The sequence below is a fragment of the Talpa occidentalis genome, unplaced genomic scaffold (genome assembly GCF_014898055.3).
Source record: "Talpa occidentalis isolate TD23 unplaced genomic scaffold, MPIMG_talOcc4v2.1, whole genome shotgun sequence".
Taxonomy (NCBI): domain Eukaryota; kingdom Metazoa; phylum Chordata; class Mammalia; order Eulipotyphla; family Talpidae; genus Talpa; species Talpa occidentalis.
The window spans coordinates 101,008,550-101,031,962 of NW_026555331.1; the positions used below are offsets into that span (position 1 = coordinate 101,008,550).

General features: G+C 39.3%; 1 protein-coding gene and 1 non-coding gene across 3 annotated transcripts in view; both read right to left on the reverse strand.

The window, feature by feature from the left end:
• Positions 1-78: 78 nt before the first annotated feature.
• The window catches only part of IGF2BP3 (insulin like growth factor 2 mRNA binding protein 3), a 121,206-nt gene continuing 97,871 nt past the window's right edge, over positions 79-23,413 (reverse strand). Inside the window, exons 9-15 of one of the 2 annotated variants that reach the window (XM_037509124.2) lie at positions 22,697-22,832; positions 21,245-21,370; positions 7,580-7,696; positions 5,116-5,190; positions 3,647-3,778; positions 2,877-2,990; positions 79-2,300 (exon numbers count right to left, since the gene is read on the reverse strand). In XM_037509124.2, coding sequence (XP_037365021.1) covers positions 2,202-2,300; positions 2,877-2,990; positions 3,647-3,778; positions 5,116-5,190; positions 7,580-7,696; positions 21,245-21,370; positions 22,697-22,832 — 799 coding nt within the window. In that variant the 3' untranslated portion in view covers positions 79-2,201. The remainder of the gene's footprint in view (positions 2,301-2,876; positions 2,991-3,646; positions 3,779-5,115; positions 5,191-7,579; positions 7,697-21,244; positions 21,371-22,696; positions 22,833-23,413) is intronic. The other variant, XM_054692423.1, reaches the window with a different exon arrangement.
• LOC119251968 (small nucleolar RNA U13) lies at positions 5,761-5,863 on the reverse strand. Its single transcript, XR_005126674.1, has one exon. It is a non-coding gene; the product is annotated as a small nucleolar RNA U13 (small nucleolar RNA).

Below are 23,413 nucleotides of genomic sequence, written 5' to 3' on the forward strand. Positions count from 1 at the left end.
AGTATTACCAGCGTTCACAGTACATAACTTGGAATGGAGAAAATAATTTAACAGTAGATGCTGATTATAATTTAACCAAAGCTATAACAATAATACACACCAAGCTGCACCTAATGATGAAAAACTTTATTTTGCATCAAGGTATCTGGAAATGAAGATACGTTTGGGACGCGTTACAGATGAGAAATGATCCATGTGGTGAGTACAAAACTCAATTACAGAATTTAACTATTAACCAGATACCCCAGATTACCAATGTTTAATTGAAAGTAAAACATGATTTGCCACACTAAAAGGCTAGACATGAAGTATGACAGAATTTAAACCAGCAAATATAAACGAGCACCTATCTGAATATATGTAGAAAACAAAACACCACACCAAATATTGGAAAAATCAAACACTGAGGACACTGAGGAAGAACTCTGGTCTTAATAATAAGCACATCTAACTTGAAATCCAACCAGAAAGCCAGTTCATGATTTTTTTAAGTTTTTTTTTCATACAATAAATGAATTCAGTGACAAAAAGGGCACTTTTTGGCTAAAACTACAAAATAAACTGGTTTTCTGAAAATATTTCAAATCATTTTCAAAATGTAATTGATATGCTGATTTTCAAAAAAAACTTTAGTCTGCGTAGAAATTCTTGAAATACGAATGAGACATGAGTTTTTAAAGGGTTATTATATCCCTTCAGGTCATGTAATACGATTATTTTATGAACAAAAGCAACACAGACAATTCAGAGAGGAGCGTGGCCTTGGTGACCACCCACACCCACACAATTGTACATACCGGGCTTTACTATCAAGATAAGGAATAGGCAAATGAATTCAGTATCAAAGGTTGTTTTACAGTCATTCAAATTATGCCCAAAAATTGTTTCCTTGTATTCTCTACCTTTTGACTTATCTTCAAATAACTGGTTTTAGAGAATACAGAAATCCTGCTCTATTCTATGTAGTAGTTTGGGTGGCCTTTCATCTTTCTTAATTTGTTTCATGACAGTGCCCAGCACATGGGAATATAGCTGTTTATTGCCTTTAAACACTGCCACACCGTCTGACTGCCCATTGATCTTCACAAAGCAATTTTGGGGTCTGCACACTGTGTTGATCAACCAGTCGTAAGTGTATTGGCAAAACAAGCTAAGCGGAAGCTTACTTTTTACCAATCAGTTTAAAGTCCACAGGGCTGTCTGCATCCCTTCATTGATGCACTTTCTTTAGGTAGTGATAGTCAAAAGCACAAAGCATTTATGTATTCAAATATGTAGCCAAACAAGAAAACTGAAGTCTCCTGAAGCCATTCAAACTCGCTGTTCCAAAACCTCCTGCAACCGCTTTGCTCTGTTAGTACCATCAAACATTTACCCTACCATAAACGAAAAAATTAATGTTATCGCTGCTCTCCAAGTATAGGCACTGCTCCAATTACTGGGTTTTCAAACTAATAACTGTCAAAAGCCTCAAAAAACCTGAAATTAATTTTCTAGCTTTATTGTCAACCAGCCAGAAGTAAAATTCTTTTGTTAGTCGCCTGTTAGCTGATTAATTTGTTTTTTTTTTTAAAAAACAGTTGGACTTTTTTCTTTATAAAGTATATAAAATTTTCAAAAAAAAAAAAAAAAAAACCAAAAAACCACACTTTTGCTTTCATTGCATTACTGAATACCTGAGGTAGTTGAGTAAAAATGCACATTTAATACCCCTGCCAACACTATTTAGCACTTCCCTTAGGTTATTCATGTTAGTGTTAGATAAAACTGAGAACAATTTTCTATGCTAATAGTTTAAGTTCTGTAATAATTTTATTCTGATCCAATTTTACCAATTGGACTTAGGAGCAATCTATTTTTATGAATTTAGTGAATGCATCATTAAGTCAATTTCTGGCATTATGGGTGAATATTAAGAAATATTAGACTATTATACTGAGAATACAGCAAAAGGGAAGTGCAGAGTTCCTCTCCCCTCTCCCCCCCCCCTTTTTTAAAGCTGGGTGTCATACATTTCAGAGAGCATAAAGTATACATTCTCACAGAGACAGGAGTTCAAAACTTGCCTGGTCCTCAGAAACAACTGGCTAGGTAAAAAGTTGTGCATGTGAATCTGGATAGGGGTTCAGCACCCATCTGTTGGTTAAGCAATCTGTCTTTGGTTTGGCATCTGCCTCTGTGGTGGGCTGTTTCCTGAGCCTTTACTTCCGTCTTGACTGAGGTGGGCCACTTTGTAGAGCTTTCTGCTGCTGGTGCTGCTTTACCTGAGTCAGTATTTCCTGAATTTTTCTCTGGGCAACCTGCAAAGGAGACAAGCTTTGAAATTTCTACCCCATCAAAAGTTACTAAAAGTTATTTTACTCTTCCATTTCAACAACTTCAATTAGGAATTTAAGATTAAATATATATGTACTAATTTAGTTTGCTAGTAAAGTCTCTGAAATTACCTATTAACAGGGGGATTTAAAAGTGTTAAGGGGCCTCCCCGGGGGCGCAGCGGTTGAGCACTGGGTTGTGAAGCTGCCCGCAGCCTCTGCTGCGCTGGTTCGATCCCCGGCTGCTCCCCGGCCACTGGAGGAGGGTCCCACATGGTGCGCAAACCTCTCCTGCCGCCCGCTGCTCTCCTCAGCAGTGTACTTAGGTCCTTCTGCCTGCTCTGCTCCCCGCTCTGGGTCTGGTGGATTTTTCACCCTCCCGCGCTTCTGACTGTACCCAGTGGTCGTATAAATAAATAAATAAATCTTTAAAAAAAATAAGTGTTAAGTACCAGATGACCTTAAATATTTACATGGAGTAGAGGTACCCAGAGAAGAATTGATTCCATTTAAGAAAGCAGCAGTAAAGCTGACTGATCACATTAGATAAAGCCCACTTGCCTGGCAAGCATAGAAGTGACCAGTTATTTTGACAACCACTTGGTCATTCTCATCAGGTGTCTGATCACGAGGGACAACAACTTCTGCACTTGACAAATTCTGGAGCTCATTCACCTGAAAAAGATAAGTGCAAATCATGTTGTTTTTAAAAGCTACCATTTCCTGAACACTTACTGTGTGCCAGGCACTGAGCTATGGCTTTACTCATTTCATTTAATACACTAATAATTCTATCAGGTTATTTTTTAGTAATATTCCCATTTTGATATGGTTAAATCTAAGGCTTATCTAAAGAAAATGACTTTACCAAAAGTTACACAAGTGAGTGCAGAACCAGTTTCAATCCCTGAAAGTCTGATTCTATCATATATGCTTCTCAGTCATTTCAAAACTGTAAATAGGTTTGAAAACACCACAGGAAGTATGTGTTAAACTGGAAACTTTTCTTTTCCAGGTATAGAACGTATATATGAAAGTTTTTCTTTTCATGTCATTAATTGTGAAATAAAAACAACAAACTGAATAGCAGAAAAATGGTAAATGCCCCTTCTAAATGAGGTACAGTCCTCTCCCAGAAAATAGTCTGAGAGGCATAACTTTCACTAATCGACACCAACACTCAAGAGGAACAAAAGGCAGTCTTCTCCAAACCTTTGACAAGATGGTTCTGCTTTTTATAAATTAGCCAAAATTCAGGGACTTGGAACTCCTAAGTACCTTTCAATGCTTTCCCTTTCATACCACTGCACAGGTTTTGCTGAAGTACTTGCCGTTTTGCCTCCTTTTCCAATAACTCTGCCGGCAGCAAAGGATGGCACTCTGATATGAGCTTCAAGTTTCACCTCTTCTTTAGGACTAACAAAATTTTCTTCTTTAATTTTTCCATAAATTCTTCCCTGAGCCTGAAGATAATTGATTACATAAAGGTAGTTAAGCATAACTGTTCCATTCAAGAAAACTGAGTAGTAACACAAGTACTGGAGGATCTAGGGAAACAAATTTTGAATTTTTCAGCATGCAAACATAAGAATCACAGGATGATCCCATTTATAAAACAGAATTCAGCTCCATGCAGAAGTTTTGGTAACTGATGCTTCCATTTTAGGATTACAAATAAAAAGTGACCCTGAAGTTTGAAGATAGCAAGCAGTTTTCAACATTTCTGAATTGTGATTTGAACTACCTACACCACAAAGCTAATGTGAGGGAGTAAATTTCGAGTATGAGCACCTAGCCAAGTGTACCTACCTTTCAAAGCACTTCTTTTGTTTCCTGTTCTTACAGTGAATGAAGAGGGAAAAGCTTAGCCCCATGAAAAATAGAGATCAAAGAAAGTAAAGGTTTAAAAAGGGAGAGCAGAGGTAGGCATTGTTGCTAACATGTATTTTAGAGCTAAGGCTTAGGGTTCAAGAGCTGTCCTGTTACACAGCTACTAAGTGGCAGGACCAAGATACTGGCTTTTGGTAAATTAGTTCCATCAAAATTTAGTAGTTGCTGTCCCTGTGACAAATAGGACACTCCTGTTAAGTTTTATTGTCAAACCATTTACTCCAATTTATGTGTCACAGTATGATTCACCTACAATCTACTGAACTTCAGCAAGCAGAACATTTTTGTGTTCTCTGTATATTCCAAGCACTCTATATGGGGCTTCATCCTAATATTCTTGCTAAACCTTGCAGGTAACTTATTGATGAGGAACTACTCAGAGAATGGTTAAATAATTTGTTCAAGGTAACACAGCTGCTAAATGGCAGAGCTGGGATTTGAATAGAGCATGGCTGCTGAGTTCTTGATCTTTTTGGTCCCTGCTGCACCACCTCTCAGGATACAGAGGCAGGCATTCCAGCCCCAAAGATCCCAAACCCCAATAAACCTGAGCAGTGTTTCATACCATGACAAGTGCCATAAGAGTTCCTGCCATTTCTACCTCTAAAATACAGGGGATTAAATTTGTGAAGAGACTAAGGTACATTTAATCCAAGGGTGAGAGGAAAAGGGTGCCTTTTAATTCAATGTTAAGGCCTCTCAGGGTACAGGAAGAAAAGTTTGGGACCAAGGTTTTCAAGGTTTATTAACCAGGTAGGTTTGTAAGCTTTAGCCTTAGGGCTTTCTATTCTTAGTCTTATGAATTTCTACTTAAGTGTTATATATATTTAAGCCAGATTATAGAGTTCCTGAAAAGGCATTAACATTCTCCACTCTCATTCATTACCTGTGCACACACCAGAACACTTACCTTGAACTGAGCCTCTGGTGGCCCAGTGATAATCACCATCCTCACTTTAGCATCTGGTGCTTCAGCTGGAGCGATCTGTAACAGACCCATCAGCGGTTATACACTTTCAGGTGCCACTGGTAGAAATTATGCAAAGCAGCCTGACATTTATGTAAATAATGACAGACTGAGATGTCGACTAAAAAGCCGCCTGGAAGGAAGTTGAGGAGAGGCACTGATCAATATAGTAGGTTCATTTCATAAATCATAGCTCTTTTCTCATACACACTGTGTACCAACTCCATGCCTGACTCTAATAATGTCAAAATCCACATGTAATCTCAGCTAATCCTTATGACATCCTGAAGGGATGATGACAGATGGGGAAACTGAAAGCTGGAGAAGTAGTGTTTACTTTACCCACCAGGCAGCTAATGGAGCAAGAGGGAGAGCTGGCCTGCCCTCCACTGCCCATGTTGCTGATCACCAAACCATTGGTGCTCAAAGTGGGCTCGTTGGCTTCCTGTATGTGTAAGAAATACTAAGAGCCTCTGACTATGTCTTAAGGCTACTGCCCCATACCACCTCTACTTTTATGGAAAAGGACACAGCTTTTTAATACTATATAAGTTGCTGAAACCTTTTTATATAATATTCTCCGCCCCAAGTCAGAAGGGCGATGTACCAGTGTTGTAACAAGATTTAAGGAGGCACATCTCACACAAAGGCATGAACACCCAGTCATCATGCTTATGAACCAGAAAAGGATCCCTGTATACATTTTTTGTGATTTATAAATCTATGAGTATTAGTAACACCGCGCCACCCCCCCCACCCCCCCAGAGTATGCTCATTGGAGTAACATGCAATGAACCAACATTAATTTGGCAGAAGCAAATAAGCGTGTACATTCCTATTTTTATACAGTAAATTAAATTACACAAAAATCCCAGACTGGGGAAATATTGCAGAGACAGATGAAGGGAAGAGAAACCACCGTTCCCCCCAGAGTCCCAAAAAGAATAATGTCTAAATATCCAGTTCTTGTTCATGAAACATTGAGTGTAGCTTTTCTCAAACAAATCCACTAGACTCTTAATCAGGAAACCAGTAGGATAGTGCAGGTGTTTGGCGCTTTGCTCCTACATCCTGGTTCTTTTACCCATTTGGTCTGTTCATGTATTTATCTTTTGCAACAGGAGTGTAGGAGAGAGCTATTTCTGTGTTTTGATTTTTTTAAAAAGATATTTACCCATGCAGGGCCTCCCTTGGTGGCGCAGCGGTTGAGCGCTGGGCTGCGAAGCTGCCCGCAGCCTCTGCAGCACTGGTTCGATCCCCGCTTGCCTGCAAGGGTCCCACATGGCGCAACAGACCTCTCCAGCCACACCCGCTGCTCCCCTCAGCAGTGTATTTTGTCAGTCTGCCTGTTCTGTTCCCCGCTCTGGCTCTGGTAAATACTCTCACCCTCCCGCACTTCTTACTGTACCCAGTGCTTGTATAAATAAATCTTTTTTTTAAAAAAAGGTATTTACCCATGTATACAAGAGTTGGGGTGTAGGCCACAGGTGCAGGGGATTGAGAAGATTCACCAGAAACAGAGTGAGGAGCAGAACAGGTGGATATACTGAAACACACTGCTGAGGGGAAGCAGTGGACGAGAAGGAGAGGCCATGTAGGTTAGCGTCCTGGCTGGGTATTGAACTTGAGCTGCACTGGCTGGTGATAGCTTGATAGTGCTGAGACTTAACCCGTTGTGCCACCAGGGAGGACTTGTGTTTTGATTTTTAATTTAGTTTACTTACAGTAAAATCCAATCTTAGTAACTACTGCATAGTTGCATAACCACCATAAGCAAAATTAAAAGTCCCAACTCCCTTTAAGACTTCTTTATGCTGCTTCACTGTATTAAATCCCTCCAACTTCTCTAGAAACCAGTGATTTCTTCTCCAGCCCTCCATCCCATCTGCCTTTTCAAGAATGCCACGTAACTTTAAAAAGTGTTTAGCTGACTACATGTGGACTACATTTCCCTGTTGCCCCTTCAGGTCTGTCTAGCCTTATGAAGCAGTTTTGAGCAATGGGATATACGTAGAAAGATCCTGTAACAGCCAGTAGGCGCTGTCCTTCAATTTCATTTTATTTTTTGGTCCTTTCCTACAGACTGGAGCACAGACTTGATCGTTAGCGCACTGGTGGCTGGTACATGGAACCATGGGGGCCCAAGGTCATGCTTGGGGAAGATGACTTAGAAGGAATGTAAGTCCTTCACACAGAACCATCACACCGGCCTTGGATTGTTGGCCTCCAGAAGATTTTCTTCTGAAGCGAGAATTTTCATTTAAGCTGCTGCTGTGTGGAGTTTTCTTTCACACCCATACTTAATCCCAAATAGACCACCAATTTCAATTTAGATTATAAAGTGGCAAGAAGACTCGTGTTTCTATGACTTTACATAAAAGTGTGAGGAGAGCTCCAGAGAACATACCTTAATAGAAGCTCCTGCAAAGCGAGAAAGCTGTTTGATGTGCTGCCCCTGCTTGCCGATAATGGCGCCGACAGAGAGGGCTGGGATAAACAGGTGCACAGTCTCTGTTTCTGATTGCTGGTGGAAAAGAGGGCATATATGCTTATTTGAGCAAACCCTGCTTTTTTTTAATGTTTTGCACAGTTATTCTCAAACAGTAGGACTATTACGGTGGTTTTAGAGAAAACCACCATGGTAAGTAGATCTGAGTTTTACCTTGTTTGCTGAGAAACTCTTACTAATACTGAAAACATTTGCACTTAAAATTTCACTTTTCTCTACACAGTTTTCTTAAATTTTAGAATATCACCAAGTTACAGGTTTAAAGGATATGTAAATGCCATGTGGAAGACGTACTGAGGATAGAGGGGCAAAATTGCATTGAAACTTAATTCCCCTATCACCATATCTAAGGTAGATTCTTGACAAGTAAATCAAATTCTAGGCTACTCAATGAAAACAACAGCTTTCAAGATACCAACTCCACACCTGTTTTGCTGCTTAATTCTTTTTTTTTTTTAATAGAGGCATGTTTTACTTATTTATTTGTTTGTTTGTTTTGTTTATACATGCACTAGGTACAGTCAGAAGCGCAGGAGGGTGAGAGAATTCACCAGAGCCAGAGCAGGGGAGCAGAGCAGGCAGAAGGACCAAAGTACACTGCTGAGGGGAGCAGCGGGCAGCAGGAGAGGTCTGCGCACCATGCGGGACCCTTCTCTGGTGGCCGGGGAGCAGCAGGGGATTGAACCGGCGCCGCAGAGGCCGCGGGCGGCTTCGCAACCCAGCGCTCAACCGCTGCGCCACCGGGGAGGCCCTTGCTGCTTAATTCTTAAACATAATAAACTACTCTCAAGGGAAGAAACTTGTAAAGCTCATTGCATATGACCACTGTCATTCAGTGCTTATGCCCAAGCACAGACTAGGATTAGAGAATGAAAGTGCCATAAGATACTTTCCCATATAATCACTCCTCCCATCGCTGCCCTTCCCTTCATAACTAATGCGCGGACAAGCTGGGAAACATCTTAAGGCTAAGTCTTAAAGACATTTTGAGTTTTATCTGTATACCTCATTCCTGTTCATTTTCCATCTCCACACAAGTTTCTAAATAGGTCATTTCGTGATTAGTAATATAGTGGGTGAACTGAGGTTTCTGAGATGCAGAAGCAGCACACATTTTCCCGTAGTGCACCTCTGAGAGTGAGGCAAACCTGCTTCTGAGGATAAGTTAATTCTAGGAAATTCATACCAAGAAGTTTTTTAGAATATTTTTTAAAGAGAAGCTTTAGGTTCACAGCAAAATTAACAAGGAACTCCAGGGATTTCTTATATAACCCAAGAAATATTTTAAGATTATCCACATTAAACAAATATATGTTATGTTTAGCTTGGTTTGTTTAAAAGTACACCTAGTGAAGTTAAACATTTCTACAGATGGTAAAAGATATTTTGCATTAAGAAATGTACAGATGAATTATTTGGTAAGGAACACATCACACAATTTCTCTTTTGAACCTTCATAGATTCCTACTGCATAAGGCAACAGCTTTGGTCTAATCTCTAATTTTTGGACGTAAAGGTTTTTCTCAAATTCTTAAAAGGTGCCAAACAGAAAACATGCCAACTTGAAGTTTTTATTTCCCCCAAGTGTCTCAGGAACTAAGAACTCTTTAGAATTTGATCATTTCAGGCAGTTTTTTTTTTTTCTTTTTAAAGATTTATTTATACAAGAACTGGGATAGTCAGAGGCACGGGAGGGTGAAAGGATTCACCAGAGACAGAGCAGGGAGCAGAACAGGCAGAAGGACCGAAGACACTGCTGAGGGGAGCAGCGGGCGAGGCAGGAGAGGTCTGCGCGCCATGTGGGTTTCTCCCTGGCGGGCTGGGAATTGAACCCACGCTGCAGAGCACTTCACAGTGCTGCGCTCAACCCACTGCGCCACCGGGAGGCCCTTTAGGCAGTTCTTTTTTTAACATTTTAGTCAAAGAAAACAGCAACACTGGGCTCTTTTTTTCCTGGATATACAAACAAATTCTGTGCCACTACTTAATGTTGATCCACCCAGTGTCATCGGCACTCCTACCACACAGAAATTACTAGTGGCATCAATGGCTCCATCTTCTCCCTGTAAGGCCAGAGTAGAGGCACAGACCACAGAGCATGAGGTGCCCCGGTATATAGGGAGGTGTAAGGTCAACAGCAGAAGCCCCTTTGTTGATGACTCAACCATTCCATTTCTCAATATGACTATACCAGAATGTAGAAATGACAAAAGGACTGGTTCTTGAAATAAAAGAAAATCTTTTGGCTATTTGCCAATTAAATGAAAATGAGAAAAGGGAGATAATACTAAAAAAAATTTTAGGTATAGTAATGTGCCAATAAATCTAATAAGGTCAAAAGACTTACTCAGGAGTTATCAAAATTAATCACAAAGAGCCTCCCTGGTGGCGCAAGGGGTTAAGACACAACCTATGAAGCTGTCTGCAGCCACTGTAGCAAGAGTTCGATCCCTGGCCAGGGAGCTACCCACATGATGCAGCAGACCTCTCCTGACTCGCCCGCTGCTCCCCTCAGCAGTGTCCTTCAGTCAGTCTGCCTGTTCTGTTCCCTACTCTGTCTCTGTGAATCCTCTCACCACCACCCCTCACACCTCTGGCCTTTACCTCAATTCTTGTATGCATAAATAAATCTTTTTAAAAAATCAATCAGAAAAACTTATGTTGACCAAATAAGTCCACAGTCAACTAATTAACCAAATAAAGTACCTTGCTCAAGTAGTTTTAATTCTTTCAAGCCAAATGTTCAGCAAAAATGACAAGAACCCAAATGAAAAGGAGATGTGAGAAACTAGAAAGGACAGGTAAAGATGTTTCACCAGGAAATATGAATTAGTTAAAACTTAAATATTCCTTCAGTGGATACACCAAAATTGTTTTATCTTATTTTCATGTGTATGTGTTTCTAGTTTGCATTTGTTAGATTACAAATAATATTTATTGCATAAAACTGCTGTTTCAAAGATCCTAAACATTTTTAGTTACCATGCAAAAAGCTTCCCATGCAGTTCACATAGAATGGTGGAATTTGAATTAAGACATTCACATAACATTTGAATTCTACCTTTCGGTATTCACAAGAGTAGTGGGATGTGGGTAAAGAGCATACCAGTAAGGTTACTGTGATGACAGGACAGCATACACAGCAATCCTCCGTGGTGAGATCAGTCTGTGAGTATGCTCTGTGAGGTGTTGTGCGTTACCTCATTCACACCCCATAACTGAGTCAGTTGATGAAGACTATTCCCATGTCAGAGATTAAGTCACTTGCTGCCCCAAGGTTGCACACTGACTGCTATTGGAGTCACTTTTCAAACTTAGGCTTCTTAAGCCATTTTCACACAAACACAACAAAGCACATAAAATCAGAACAGGATGTACCCTGTTTCCATAGGTATTGATGTACCTTAAAATACATAGAGAGGCCAAGAAGTCTAAGAAAAAAGCGTTATAGACCTCTCGTTCAAGGACCTTCCCTGGCATATCACGCTGCTTTAAATCAGCCTTGATTTAACTTCGTATGAGTTGAAAAAAATTTCTCATTTATTGTTGGCAAAGCTTAAACCTTTGACTTATCAGCGTGCTTAAATGAGCATCAGAGATAGTTCATTGCAATTTAATTTGAGTAAGGATGACAACAGATTACTAGAACAGTGAATGGAAAATGTCTCATCTGCACACACCTGTCTAATGCGCATTTAAGACATTTTGCAACTTTCATTTTGTTTCTGCTATGAGAATAAAATAACCACATCGTACGTTCCTTTATCTGACAGTTACTTTGCTGTATCTGATGGTCCTTTTTAAGAAACATTCGAAAAGTTTGGTTTCCAATTTTTCACTAAATTATAACACTACAATCAAATCTTCAAACATAAATCTTGTCCTTATACAAAGATTTTATGTAACAGAAAGAGTCAATCTGAGCATGAACATTTACAAATTGGCAGGTACTTCTACATTCTCATGTAAATAAGCTTATGGTCAATAAATGTATTACAAGGAAAATCTTTTAAGATTAAACCATGCCTTTCATATTTATGAAAAATAAAGCAATTTATGATTCTAGATCCCATAACTACTTTCCTACAAATGAAAATCATCTACACTCTACTCTGTGTTCTCTGTAGCCCCCACCATATACCTAATTTCTATGAAGAATTGACCTAAAATTCAACCTGTGAAAATATTCTTGAGAAAAGCCACCAGATTTTTCTGGTAATTAGATCTTGTTTCTTTAGCGTCTGTGTAAATGTTCTACATAGCTTGGTATTTCTCATAACACGTTGCCCATCTCAATAGTTAGTTATTAGCTGAATGAAGTCTCTCGTGTGACTCAGCTAGCATTCTTAGAACAACGTATCAGGGCCTCCCTGGTGGTGCAGCGGTTGAGCGCTGGGTTGTGAAGCTGCCCGCAGCCTCTGCAGCACCAGTTCGATCCCCAGCTGCTCCCCGGCCACCGGAGGAGGGTCCTACATGGCGCATAGACCTCTCCTGCTGCCCGCTGCTCCCCTCAGCAGTGTGCTTTGGTCCTTCTGCCTGCTCTGCTCCCCACTCTGGCTCTGGTGAATTCTCTCACCCTCCCGTGCTTCTGACTGTACCCAGTTCTTGTATAAATAAATAAATAAACAAATCTTAAAAAAAAAAAAAAAAACCACAACATATCAGAAGAGGATCTGTCTACCCAGTAAACTTCAGACTGTGGAGATTTGTGACAGTCTGGACACAGCATTTACTTCTGTTGCTGTTCGGTGAAGAACACCAAATAAAATTTTCATTCTTCAAGGTCTCCCTGGTGGTACAGGGGTTAAAGTCTCAGCACTATCAAGCTATCACCAGCCACTGCAGCATGAGTTCAATCCCTGGCCAGGGAGCTAACCCACATGACACAGCCGACCTCTCCTGTCTTGCCTGCTGCTCCCCTCAGCAGTGTATTTTAATAGGTCTGCCTGTTCTGCTCCCCACTGTTTCTGGTGAATCCTCTCACCCCCTGTACCTCTGGCTTGTTCCCCATTTCTTCTGTTCATAAGTATTTAAAATAAAATTTTGATTCTTCAGTATTTCCACATGGTAAGAACTTGGGGGCACCTCACAACCCACGAGAATGTCATGCAGTTACCACATGCTATTTATTCCAAAGGGACATTCCCTAATTTAGTAGCTGGATATATCAACCGAGTCAGTACTGACAACGACCATAAACTGTGATCAATGTTAGTACTGATTTGCAATTCTGATCCTTATATTAAAACTGATGTTAATTTAACTTTTTTTTAAAAAAAAGTAGAGATAGTATCTAAATACTTTATCTCATTAAGGTTCTCAGTATCATGTTCTTCTGAAAGATGTACACTTTTGGTCTGGTGGTGATAACCTTGTGACTGATTTGACCAAATCTAATGTGTAACTTGCACAAATCCATCCCATTCTGTTTGTCATGACTATGATTTGTTTCCTGGGCCTCGTTTGATTAGTATTCCATGCCACTTGCAAAATACACATAATCTAGAGAGAGAAAGCAGGTGAAGACATAAAGGCACAGGGACTTAAACAGAAAAGAAGAACCCAGAAATTTGTCTTGAAGCTTCCTAGCAACTAAAAATAAGAAAATTGGCTGTATGACTTACTATGTCTATAAAAGAAAAATTATTCATTTGCTTAGTATGAACTACTTTTTGGGGACTGGTCCCAGAAAGCTGAAGTCCTGGCGCTTCACAAGCATGGCCTGGGTGTCTTAGCCTGGACCATCCCGAGAACCACTGCGATGAGCAAAGCTCAGAGGCGAAAACTGTCACAGCCTCAAAAGCTGAACAAAAATACAGACGCACAGTGATGAAAGCTAATGATGCCTCGTTGGTGTGGGGAGTGTGACATTGTGAGGTAACAAACCCAACATGAAGAATTGGGAATAAACTTAAGAGAAAGGTTATGTGATGCTTTGGAAAAGGAATGATGGTCACTAGAAAAGGGCCAAAATAACTGAAATACAAGAGAAAGGGACAGAAATGTGAAGAACTATATAGAGGCAGAAACATCTACATAGTGCGATGGAAACAAGCAACCTTCAAATAGAAAAGGCAGTGGGGGAGAGCAGCAAGCTAAGCACACCAGGTAGTGTCCTGGACTGGCAGGCAGTGATATGTACTCTTGGCAATAGCAACTTAGAAGACCTGGCTCATTGGATTTCTGAAGCTTAATGAAGACATTTCTAAACATCACCAATTCCCTTTGCTCTGTTTCCATATCTACCAAGCATCTCTCTGACCATAAATTATTTTTCATTGAAATTTTCCTATGAAATTCTAAAGCTCCTCATATAACCATCCAGTCTGCTTAACAATCATTGAACTGGCCCTCTGGTACAAATCATTGTTTTATGGGATTCAACATCATAAGCTAGTGTCAGAATCTAGACACCCAGGTAAGCATTTAATTTTTACTTTTAAAATGTAGACGCTAGAGCAATAGTTACAATAAGCTGCTTCCATCTGAATTTGTGAAGTCTGAAAGAATGCAGCAGTATCACCCTTTCTTATTACACATTCTTTGTATGTATGTTAAGGTTCAGCTGCATTATCCCAAATTCTTCCTAAACCTTCAGAGGTGAAGGATATTCACACAGGACACAAGCTGCTTCCCAATGGATTCCTGCCAGATGCCTATTGGCAAAACTTCCTTTGGACTTCTTGGCAGACTTCATGCTATGGCTTGAAATAACAGAAGAACAAAGCTGCTCAACTGAAAGTTTGCATAACTGGTGAAGTCTGCCAGTGAGTAATTCCTAATCATCCATCGTGAGGAGATACAAGAATGAGCAAACAGTAAGGTTAAGCATATTTACTTTGTGGGGAACAAAATCTAAGACATCACAAAGGCATGGAGACATGCATACCAGCCAAGACCAGCCTCTAGGAACCTGGAAGGGTGCCAGTGTTTCCCTTTGGCTTGTAAAATAGATACTCCTGGGGTTTTTTGTTTGTTTTGTTTTAATGGATTTTGGTCTGAAACTGGAATTAAGTTTACTCAACTCCATGACCTGAACAGAATGTTGAAGTTAAGGAAAAAAGTCTCTCCCCATAATTATGTAACCAGGGCCTCTTAGAACTAATGTGTGCAATGAGTTACTTACTTTGAAATTGTTTACTGTCAAAAGAGTTATACCTACAGTAAGAAATCCTACGGAGTAGGACCAAGAGATTCCATGAAACAGTCTTCTGATGTAGAAATTCCTTTTAATGCATAAAATACTTTGTTTCTTAAAGAGTATCTTAAACTAAGATAAAAGAAAAGTACTCACCTTTCTGCATAAGCAAAAGCTAGCATTTTAAGATTACACTATTGCTCTGGAAATGTTAGGGGAAGTCTCCAAAGGCACTATCAAAATTCCGAAGACCACATCACTTGAGCTAATTTCTGCCAAGGCAAACTCAAGCTGCCAAAACCACCCAGCCATGGGTGTCGTCCTGTGCTATGCCAATTTCAGTTCTTGGTCTGCCCACTAGCTGCCAATTGCCTCTTCCCTACTGTGAGCGTTTCTAAAAGGAGCATTTCCTGTCATTTATAAACTCTTAGTTTGCCAATTAAGTGCTGCATGAGCCAGCTGCTAGGCAGGAACTAGAGACTTTTTGTCCATTGGAAGAACCAACTCTGGCTCTACTAGAAAAAAATAAACCTGGCACATTCCAGAAGAAAAGTATGTTGGAAGGGTAGGTGTGGGCAAAGTTTTGGAATGGAATAGGGGGCAAGGAATTTATCCAAAGACAAGATGCATCAGTTCTACTTGCATCTTACAAAGCACAAGTGAGAAAACATGGGCAGAAAAATCAAACAACTCTAAAGAGGAAGCAGTACATAAAAACAGAATTAGATTATTTGAAGCATTTAGTCGCCAAAACCTAATCCTTGCCAGGGAATGAGTATACATTGAAAACAGGCAGCAATTCATTGCTAACATACAGAACATCAAGGGTAAAAAGAGGATCGTAGCAGTAACCTGAATTCTGTGACAGTTTCTAAAGACCAGCAGGCTTCTCAGCAGCAGCTGTAGGTGCCAGACGTCAAGTGCCTGAGCAAATACCTGCCAACCTTTAATTCTCTGACTCATTTTTAAAAAAGTGTCGCCAGACACCCTCATGGACCTACAATACTATGTTCTTCAAGAAAAAAGTGAAGCCAAAGGGGGAAAAGGAATCTAAGAGGCAAAGACACTGATAAAAAAAGCTTCAATAAGCTGAACTATTGCCTTCAGAAACAATAGTTGGTTTGTGTTTCAAAAAGTAGTGACTACTAGGTACACTTAATAGGTAAGTGTTAGTGATCAGGGTTTAGAAAAAGAACTAAGTCTAATAACAGACAATGAAGGCAAACCTATTCCTATTAAGTACCCACCCCCATGGAATAATACACTGGACAAAGCAGAAACAAAATTTGTTAAAGAATTGTTCCCGATCTTAATGCCTAATGACAGAAGAGTACATAAAGATGATTTTTTTTGGTGTATATACACAATGGAATACTACTCAGCTATACAAAAAGATGAACTCTTGCTATTTGGGGCAACATAGATGGAAGTGGAGGAGACTGCTAAGTAAAGTAAGTTAGAAGAAGAAAGACAAAAAGCAGATGACTTCATTCATGTGCAATATAAAGAAACAAGAATAGACAAACCCAATACTAGAAATGTGACTGTAGGATTGAAACTACTGTGGGGAGGAGTAGGGAGGGGAGAGCAAAGGGGAAAAGGGGCTTAATGGACTGTGTTCGAGGATTATGTGTACTTTGGTGTTGGGTGTGATGTGATAACGTACATCTGAAGAGGTGTGCGCCTGGACCCCTAACGGACACACAATGTTGTAAACCAACAGTTACCTCACTTAAAAAAAAAGTTCCCTTAAACATTAAACCAGAAAGGTACCTGACAACTATTTGTAAGTAGAATTTAAGTGATACCCAGAGATGCAGTATAATTATCTGAAAATGATTTTTTCCCTTTACATGAAAATAAATTGCAGGTGTATAATCTGGAACATGGAATTTTCACCCCAGAAGTAACTCAGATTTTCCTTTTACTGAGAAAAAGAGCAATAAAGACAACTTAAAAGCTTACCTCCTCCCTCCCAGGCTTCTGGAGATCCCCTTAACTGGCAATACAGCTTACCCAGTGGGTTAGAGGCAAACAGCTGTCCCCAACATCTGCTCATCATTTAGTGATAAGCTCTTTCCCAGATTCTCTCATAGGTGGTGTGGCCAGGTATTATGTTCTGGTAAACATGACACCAATGTAATGTGAAAAGCTATTTTCAGGCAGTATCCTTAGATAAGAGAGCTGTCAGTTTTTGATCCTTCCTCCTCCTTGCTGGCTGGAATTAGACTCAATGACTGGAGCTTGAACAGTCACCCTGAGCCAGGAGATGGTGCTAAGCAAGCAAGAGCACCAATCCTAGATGATACAGAAGAAATACTAACAGCTTAGAATTGTCCATCTCCCCTCTTCACATGAAAAAGGAAAATTCATTTAAACCATTTTTTGTGCCCACGTAATGCAGCCAAATCTAATTCTGATAGATGTACCATGCCAAAATATATTTAGAAGCATGAAAACAGACATATGGCAGCATCTCACAAACTGTTTTTGCCTGACATTTGCCTATGGGTTGGACTGGCAGTTGGTCTAGAGAAAAAGGGATGAGTTTCTTCACCACACTTTAAAATAGAGCATCGAACCAGCTAGCGAGAGGGACATACATGAGTGGTATGTGTTTGTGCATATCCCAAATATTGTCCCTCATGCATTAATCTTGACAGGAGATACTCTTTCCAACATTTAAGCCCACAATCTACAGACTAGTAAACCTTCCTTGCAAAAGGGTAGTTCTTAACAATGTGTAACAACAACAAAAATAATCCTGTATTTCTGTTTCCATCAAAAATTCCAATTCATGCAAAGCCAAGGTAGGGTACAGGTTTTTAACTAGTTAACAAACAAGAGCAGTTGTCCACCTTGGCTGTACACTGGTCTCACCGCCACCGCTATCCTGGGGGATTCTTTAATTCAGTATGTCCGCGGTTATTCTAATGTAAGTAACAAAAACAAGTTTCCCTTAAGCAGGGAGTAGAGAAAGCTGCATTTCACAGAAGACTGCCAACTAAAGTAGAATGAAAATAACAATTTATGATTTAGGCAAAAGTCAGCAATGAATATTAAACCCTATTGGGGAGCAAGATACACATTCTCAAACTACTGACTAGGTCTTAACAATCACAAATGAGAAAAGCATCATTACTATGGAGAAATTGGGTAGACACTACCAGAATCTTAAGATCAGACAAACATGACCAATACTCAAACACAATTGACATCATTTGTTTCCAGATGTCACACTCCACCTCACCCTCCAAAGAAAGGTATGACCTGAGCCTAATCATGTGGAAGCAATCAGTCAAATCAAAATTAGGGGCTATTTTATAAAACCACTAGTCTGGGTTTCCAGTGACATACAGGGGGAAAAAAAAAGGAGGGGTGTGTTTGGAGTATTGTTAAAAAAGGAGACTAAAAAGACATGACAACTAAATGCCATGGCATCCTTGATTGGATTCTTTATTGAAAACTATAGGACACTATGGGGGTAATTATAGAAATTTAAAGATGATTAAATAGTAGTATTGTGTCAAATTTCCTATTAATAGTGATGTTGTAGTTAACATCAAATGAATGTCCTTGAGGAGAAAAGTTCAGTAGAGTACATTAATAATGTTCTTTAACTATAAAGTTTGTGAAAATACGTACCAAAAATATCCAAGAAATGATTATACACCTATGTCTTTGTAAGAGGAGTAAGATCATTGTGAGCACATATTTTTAAAACACAAAAACAAATTTTTTTTTTCCTGGCAAAAAAGGTAGATTATAGAAGGATGTCTCCTTTCCACTTTTAAGTTCTATGGATGACTCCTGACATGTTCTTTAAGGTCCAGTACTAATAGAAGATGAGTTAGTAGATTTAAATCTACAGAAAATCACATTATATGCCTCTTCAGCAAACGTGATAGACAGTTTACTAACCCTTGCAGCTAAATGGAAGACAGAGTTGTCTTAACATTTAATGCTTTGAGTGGCACCCTTCTACACCAATTCAGAGAATGTTCAGGTATAAAATTGGAGATCCCATCATGTACTGCCTAGTACATACACAGTAAAATGCTGAATGGAATTCTGCAAAGAACAAGTATTACTAAGAGCACCCACATTTTATCCCTTTAAAAGAATGAGAATTTTTTTCCTACCTTTGAAATCACCATGCCCCATAGGGTCAAGCTCTTGCCCTTTTGCAGTCTTTCTTACCTTTATTGCTGGAAACTTCTGTATTTTCTCAGTCTCATTGGCTGTACTTACTTGATTTAGTTTAAAAAAAAAAAATCTCAGGAGGAGCAAAAGAACAGCTATTCTAATGAGATCTTCCTTACACTTTGTCTCTGGCTCACTTTCATTGAAGTAAAGGTCATTGACCTCTTTCTCCCATTCTTAAAATTGCTACTTGTTTAAGTGATTCAGACATTTAAAAATGTAGAGTCTGTCAAAAATACAAGTACTTACTATGTTCTTCCTTCTACTAAAACATTTTTCTAGCAACACAGGAGCCCAATACACAAAACCATATCAGTAAGTCAGAAAACTGACCAAATCCAAAGAATATTCATTCCTTGATTTGTATGTGTATTTAGCAAATTACCTAGCAATTCATTTTAGGATTTTTTTGCAATTAAAGCATTGACATATGGTTTGAGGATGCTCTGATTCTCCAACTCAGGCTTTACTGATGGTTCTTGACACATGTAATCAATAAAGAAAGGAAGTCAAAACACCCTTCAATTTACAAACCAGGAGTGAGGAACAGAGGTAAGTGCCCCCCAAAAGCTCATTTAGTTGGCTGCAGAAATGTAGATGAAAGCTTCTCTAGCATAGTTACTTTTAATAATTGGCCCCTTGTGGCATTTTAATAAGTCATTTTACAGTGTCAGGAATACATATACTTTAAACTCATTCATATGCAAATGCATCTACCTGTGCTAAATAAAGGAGATGGCATATTAGAAGTCCACATACTCCCAAATTCCTATTTTAGATTTACCTTTTTACTTTCTTTTAAAACAATATACTGGATTCTGTGAAAACTAGAAATGTTTGACCTGAAAGAGGAATGCTTAGAGATAATTCATCTAATTCAGTTTCTTTATTGTGCCAGTGAAAAAACCAACCCAAAGCGACGAGCAGACTGACCCTGTGGTGAGGCACATGAGGGCAGAGCTGGCCAGACATGGGCTCTCACTGCAGGTCTCTTTCCACAGTGCCCCTTTAGCACCAAGCTACAAATGCATCCATTACTACTTCGTATCACCTCTAGCTAAGGCAAAAAACTTCAGAAAATGTATAAGAATCTATTCACACTTGATATGGAATTAAAATTCTGATACCCATCCTTATTTAGTGGACTTTGGTTTCCAGACTCAAACATGTTAGAAGTGGCAAATTAATTGCAGGGAAAGATGCAAATGCTAACAGTAAAGGCAGGAACGCTGTACAAAAAGGGCAGGGCCAGCAACACCTAACGGTCTGTTGGTTTCAAGCACAGGAAAATAAAATTTTCATTTTTAAACGGTTCAAACATGGAAAAATCTCAGCAATCTGTTTTTCGGAAAAAATCCAGTGGCATTTTATATTACATGTATTTGAGGTACTGTGACAATGTTACCTCCAGCCTAGGCTGCCTTGTTGTTTCCCTACATTGGCATAGAAGGTACCACCGAAAACGTAAGAGACACTACAGGAGAGATGTAAAAGCAAATTCATAAAGGAAGACACTAAAACATTAATTTTATTTCACATGATTATCTACCTCCAATTATCACTGATAATGCAAATTATGAATTACTTTCTGAAATGTACAAGACACCTGCTATGCTACTATTATTTTCATAATATAACTGTCTCCTATTTTCCACCTGAGGAAACATGCCATTCTTAAAATACAAATATAAAAGTGTTTATTTACCAATCTACCTCTTTATAAATAAAAGTTAATTAATGTGCGCACACTCATACACAATGGATTTGCGAATTCACTTGTTAAAAAGTGCATGCATTCAGAAAACATGTTGAGTCTTTATTAACCTTTCAAAGCCATGAACTTCCAGGTGAAGTAATGATGAAGGAAGATTTTCTGAAAATCCTTTCCCCTTTAACATTTAAAAGTAACTTTCTCCCTTCTCCCCTCAAGTTGCAAACATGTGTTTTGATATTTTAAAACACATGCTAATAACCCTATCCTCCAGAAACTTCCGAAAAAATAATCCCCGAGTCTATTCTATGAAGGACCATATAAGAAAGTTCTATTGACAAGAAATTCAAAATCTGCACTGGTTGTAAACTGACAACAGATCACCTGGGGACCAGGTATTACATTAAGAATTTTCCCAGTTGGCATTTAATGTCACAGTACTTACTGGAGAGCAACAGCGTCTGACTGTGCCCCACTCAACCATAAAGAATGTTACAGCATATGATCTTACCTCGAACTGTGGGTATGGAGGAGTCATAGCTGACGGGGGCCCTGAAGTGGGAGGCGGCATCCCTGAAGTGGGTGGGAACAGACCCAAGGCGTTCAGATTTAATCCAGGAATTAAATGTGCTTGAAGCTGCAATGGTAAAAAGGTCCCTTCATTATACAAGTAAAAGATGTGGTATAAGTAAGCATTTTATAAGTGACAGTATTTGTGACGTCTTGCCTAGTAAAATACCGCTTTATGACCAGTTTCAGAACAAAGCAGATGCTCCATGTGACTGAGTACAGTTTATGTTTCTTGGTATTTTAAAATCTGTGTGCTCCTCTGTACATCCCCATCCCCCATGCTAGGTTTCTCCAGGCAGGGACGACACTTCCCTTCCTCAACTGACACCGCTTAGACAAATAAGCACAGTGTACGCGGCTACACAGAACCAGCTATTAAGCAAAGCAATCTTAACTCGTTGGATCAATTTTGGCTGTCATAGTTACTAAAGGCCTAAAACAAAGTCAAGCCCTTTGGAAACCAGGGCCCATCCTCATGTTCTACTGCAACTAAATAATTCTTTGGGGTGGCTACAAGCATCAGAAAGGGGATTTGGTTTTGCTGTAATTTTGTCAAGGTTAAAAGTATGGTAGAGATTAAAGTCAAGATTTGAGCATACCTGACAATCTTTTTTAAAGGCTTATAAGGCTGGATCTACTCCCAACTGACAATGAAACCACTGGTGTGAAAATGTGAAAGCAGGTGGCAGGCATGTGGGGGAAAATGATTAGCACTCAAGGTAATATAGTTTTTTACATTTCCTTCTTTTCGGTGTAATATTTCAGATGACAGACCCTATTGGGGATTTTTTTTTTTCATCCTTTACATCAAAATTCAAGATGAACTTTTGAAATGTTCCATTTCCAGCACCATTTTATCCATTAAGGAATGTCAGCAATTCATTCTAATGACCTTAATTGCACGATACAGACAGTTTTGTCATTTGAAATTCTTTATCTCCAAGGGTTGTATGGGTAATCAAGTTTTAAATTTGTATTCATAATAGTAGCTCAATATGCTCAGTATCCACTGTAATCCCATTTTAAAGACCAAGTAAATTGTCCAAGAGAATAGAGCTGCAGCTGTTAGATGGCTGTGCTGGGACCGAAACCCAGCACACATTCTACAGCCCACATTCCTACGACACTTATCTCCCTGAAATTGTTAACTTCTGTAGGTAGGTTTTAGTCCTACCTCATTGATAAGGAAGCTAACATTCAAAGATTAACTTGCTAAAAATCACAGAGAGCCAAAACCTAATGTCAAAGCCTCTGTCTTTCCTACGATCCCAGAGGATCACTGTGGTGCTGAAATCAATTAGAAACTAAACCACTAAGGAAATCAGTATTAACCCAACTAAACACATCTTTTAACTAGTCATCAAAATAAAAACATGTCCATCGGAAAACTAACATTCATAGAAGCAATATCATTTTCATAAGACTCCCTGATTTTCTTCATGATCTCTTCCTCAGCTTTGGCACATGTTTCAACATTGCCTTTGACCGTAATGGTGCGCTCCGGGTTGTACAGCGTCAGTTCCTGCAACCTGCAGATTGAATACAGGGAGAAAGAAAAAGAATGGGAGCTATAGGAGGGGGGCAGTTAATAATAGTTCAGTCACAGAGGGCCATTAAAAACCAACTGTGGAGACTGACAATATGTGCAAGTGGGTAGTCAGATGTGAGGATATGCATAATAACTACCATAGACATGAATCCAGGAACTGTAAAGTTGCAGGTAAGAAGAAAATACTTCCCCTGCCCACATTAATAAAAATTACAAGGTGTACATAGTTCAATTAAGTCCATGTTTTAGACATCGTTTACTTGACTGCTTCAGGTTGAACCTTCCTCACAATTTAACTGAAATGTAAATAACATGATTGGAGGGATACACAGTTTTACTGGTAACAAAGAGCCAGATGCACATAATATATTCCTAGTTGGCACTGACCAATCTAGGCATAATGGACATTCTTGTGCCATTGCATTGTATGGGTCACAAACAAAGGAATAAGCATGGAAATATTCCAAAAGGCAACCTAGAATTCATGTATCTAACCCAATGTTTGCTACTAAATATAGATCATATATCTAACCCAATTTTTGCCATCTAAATACTTTCAGT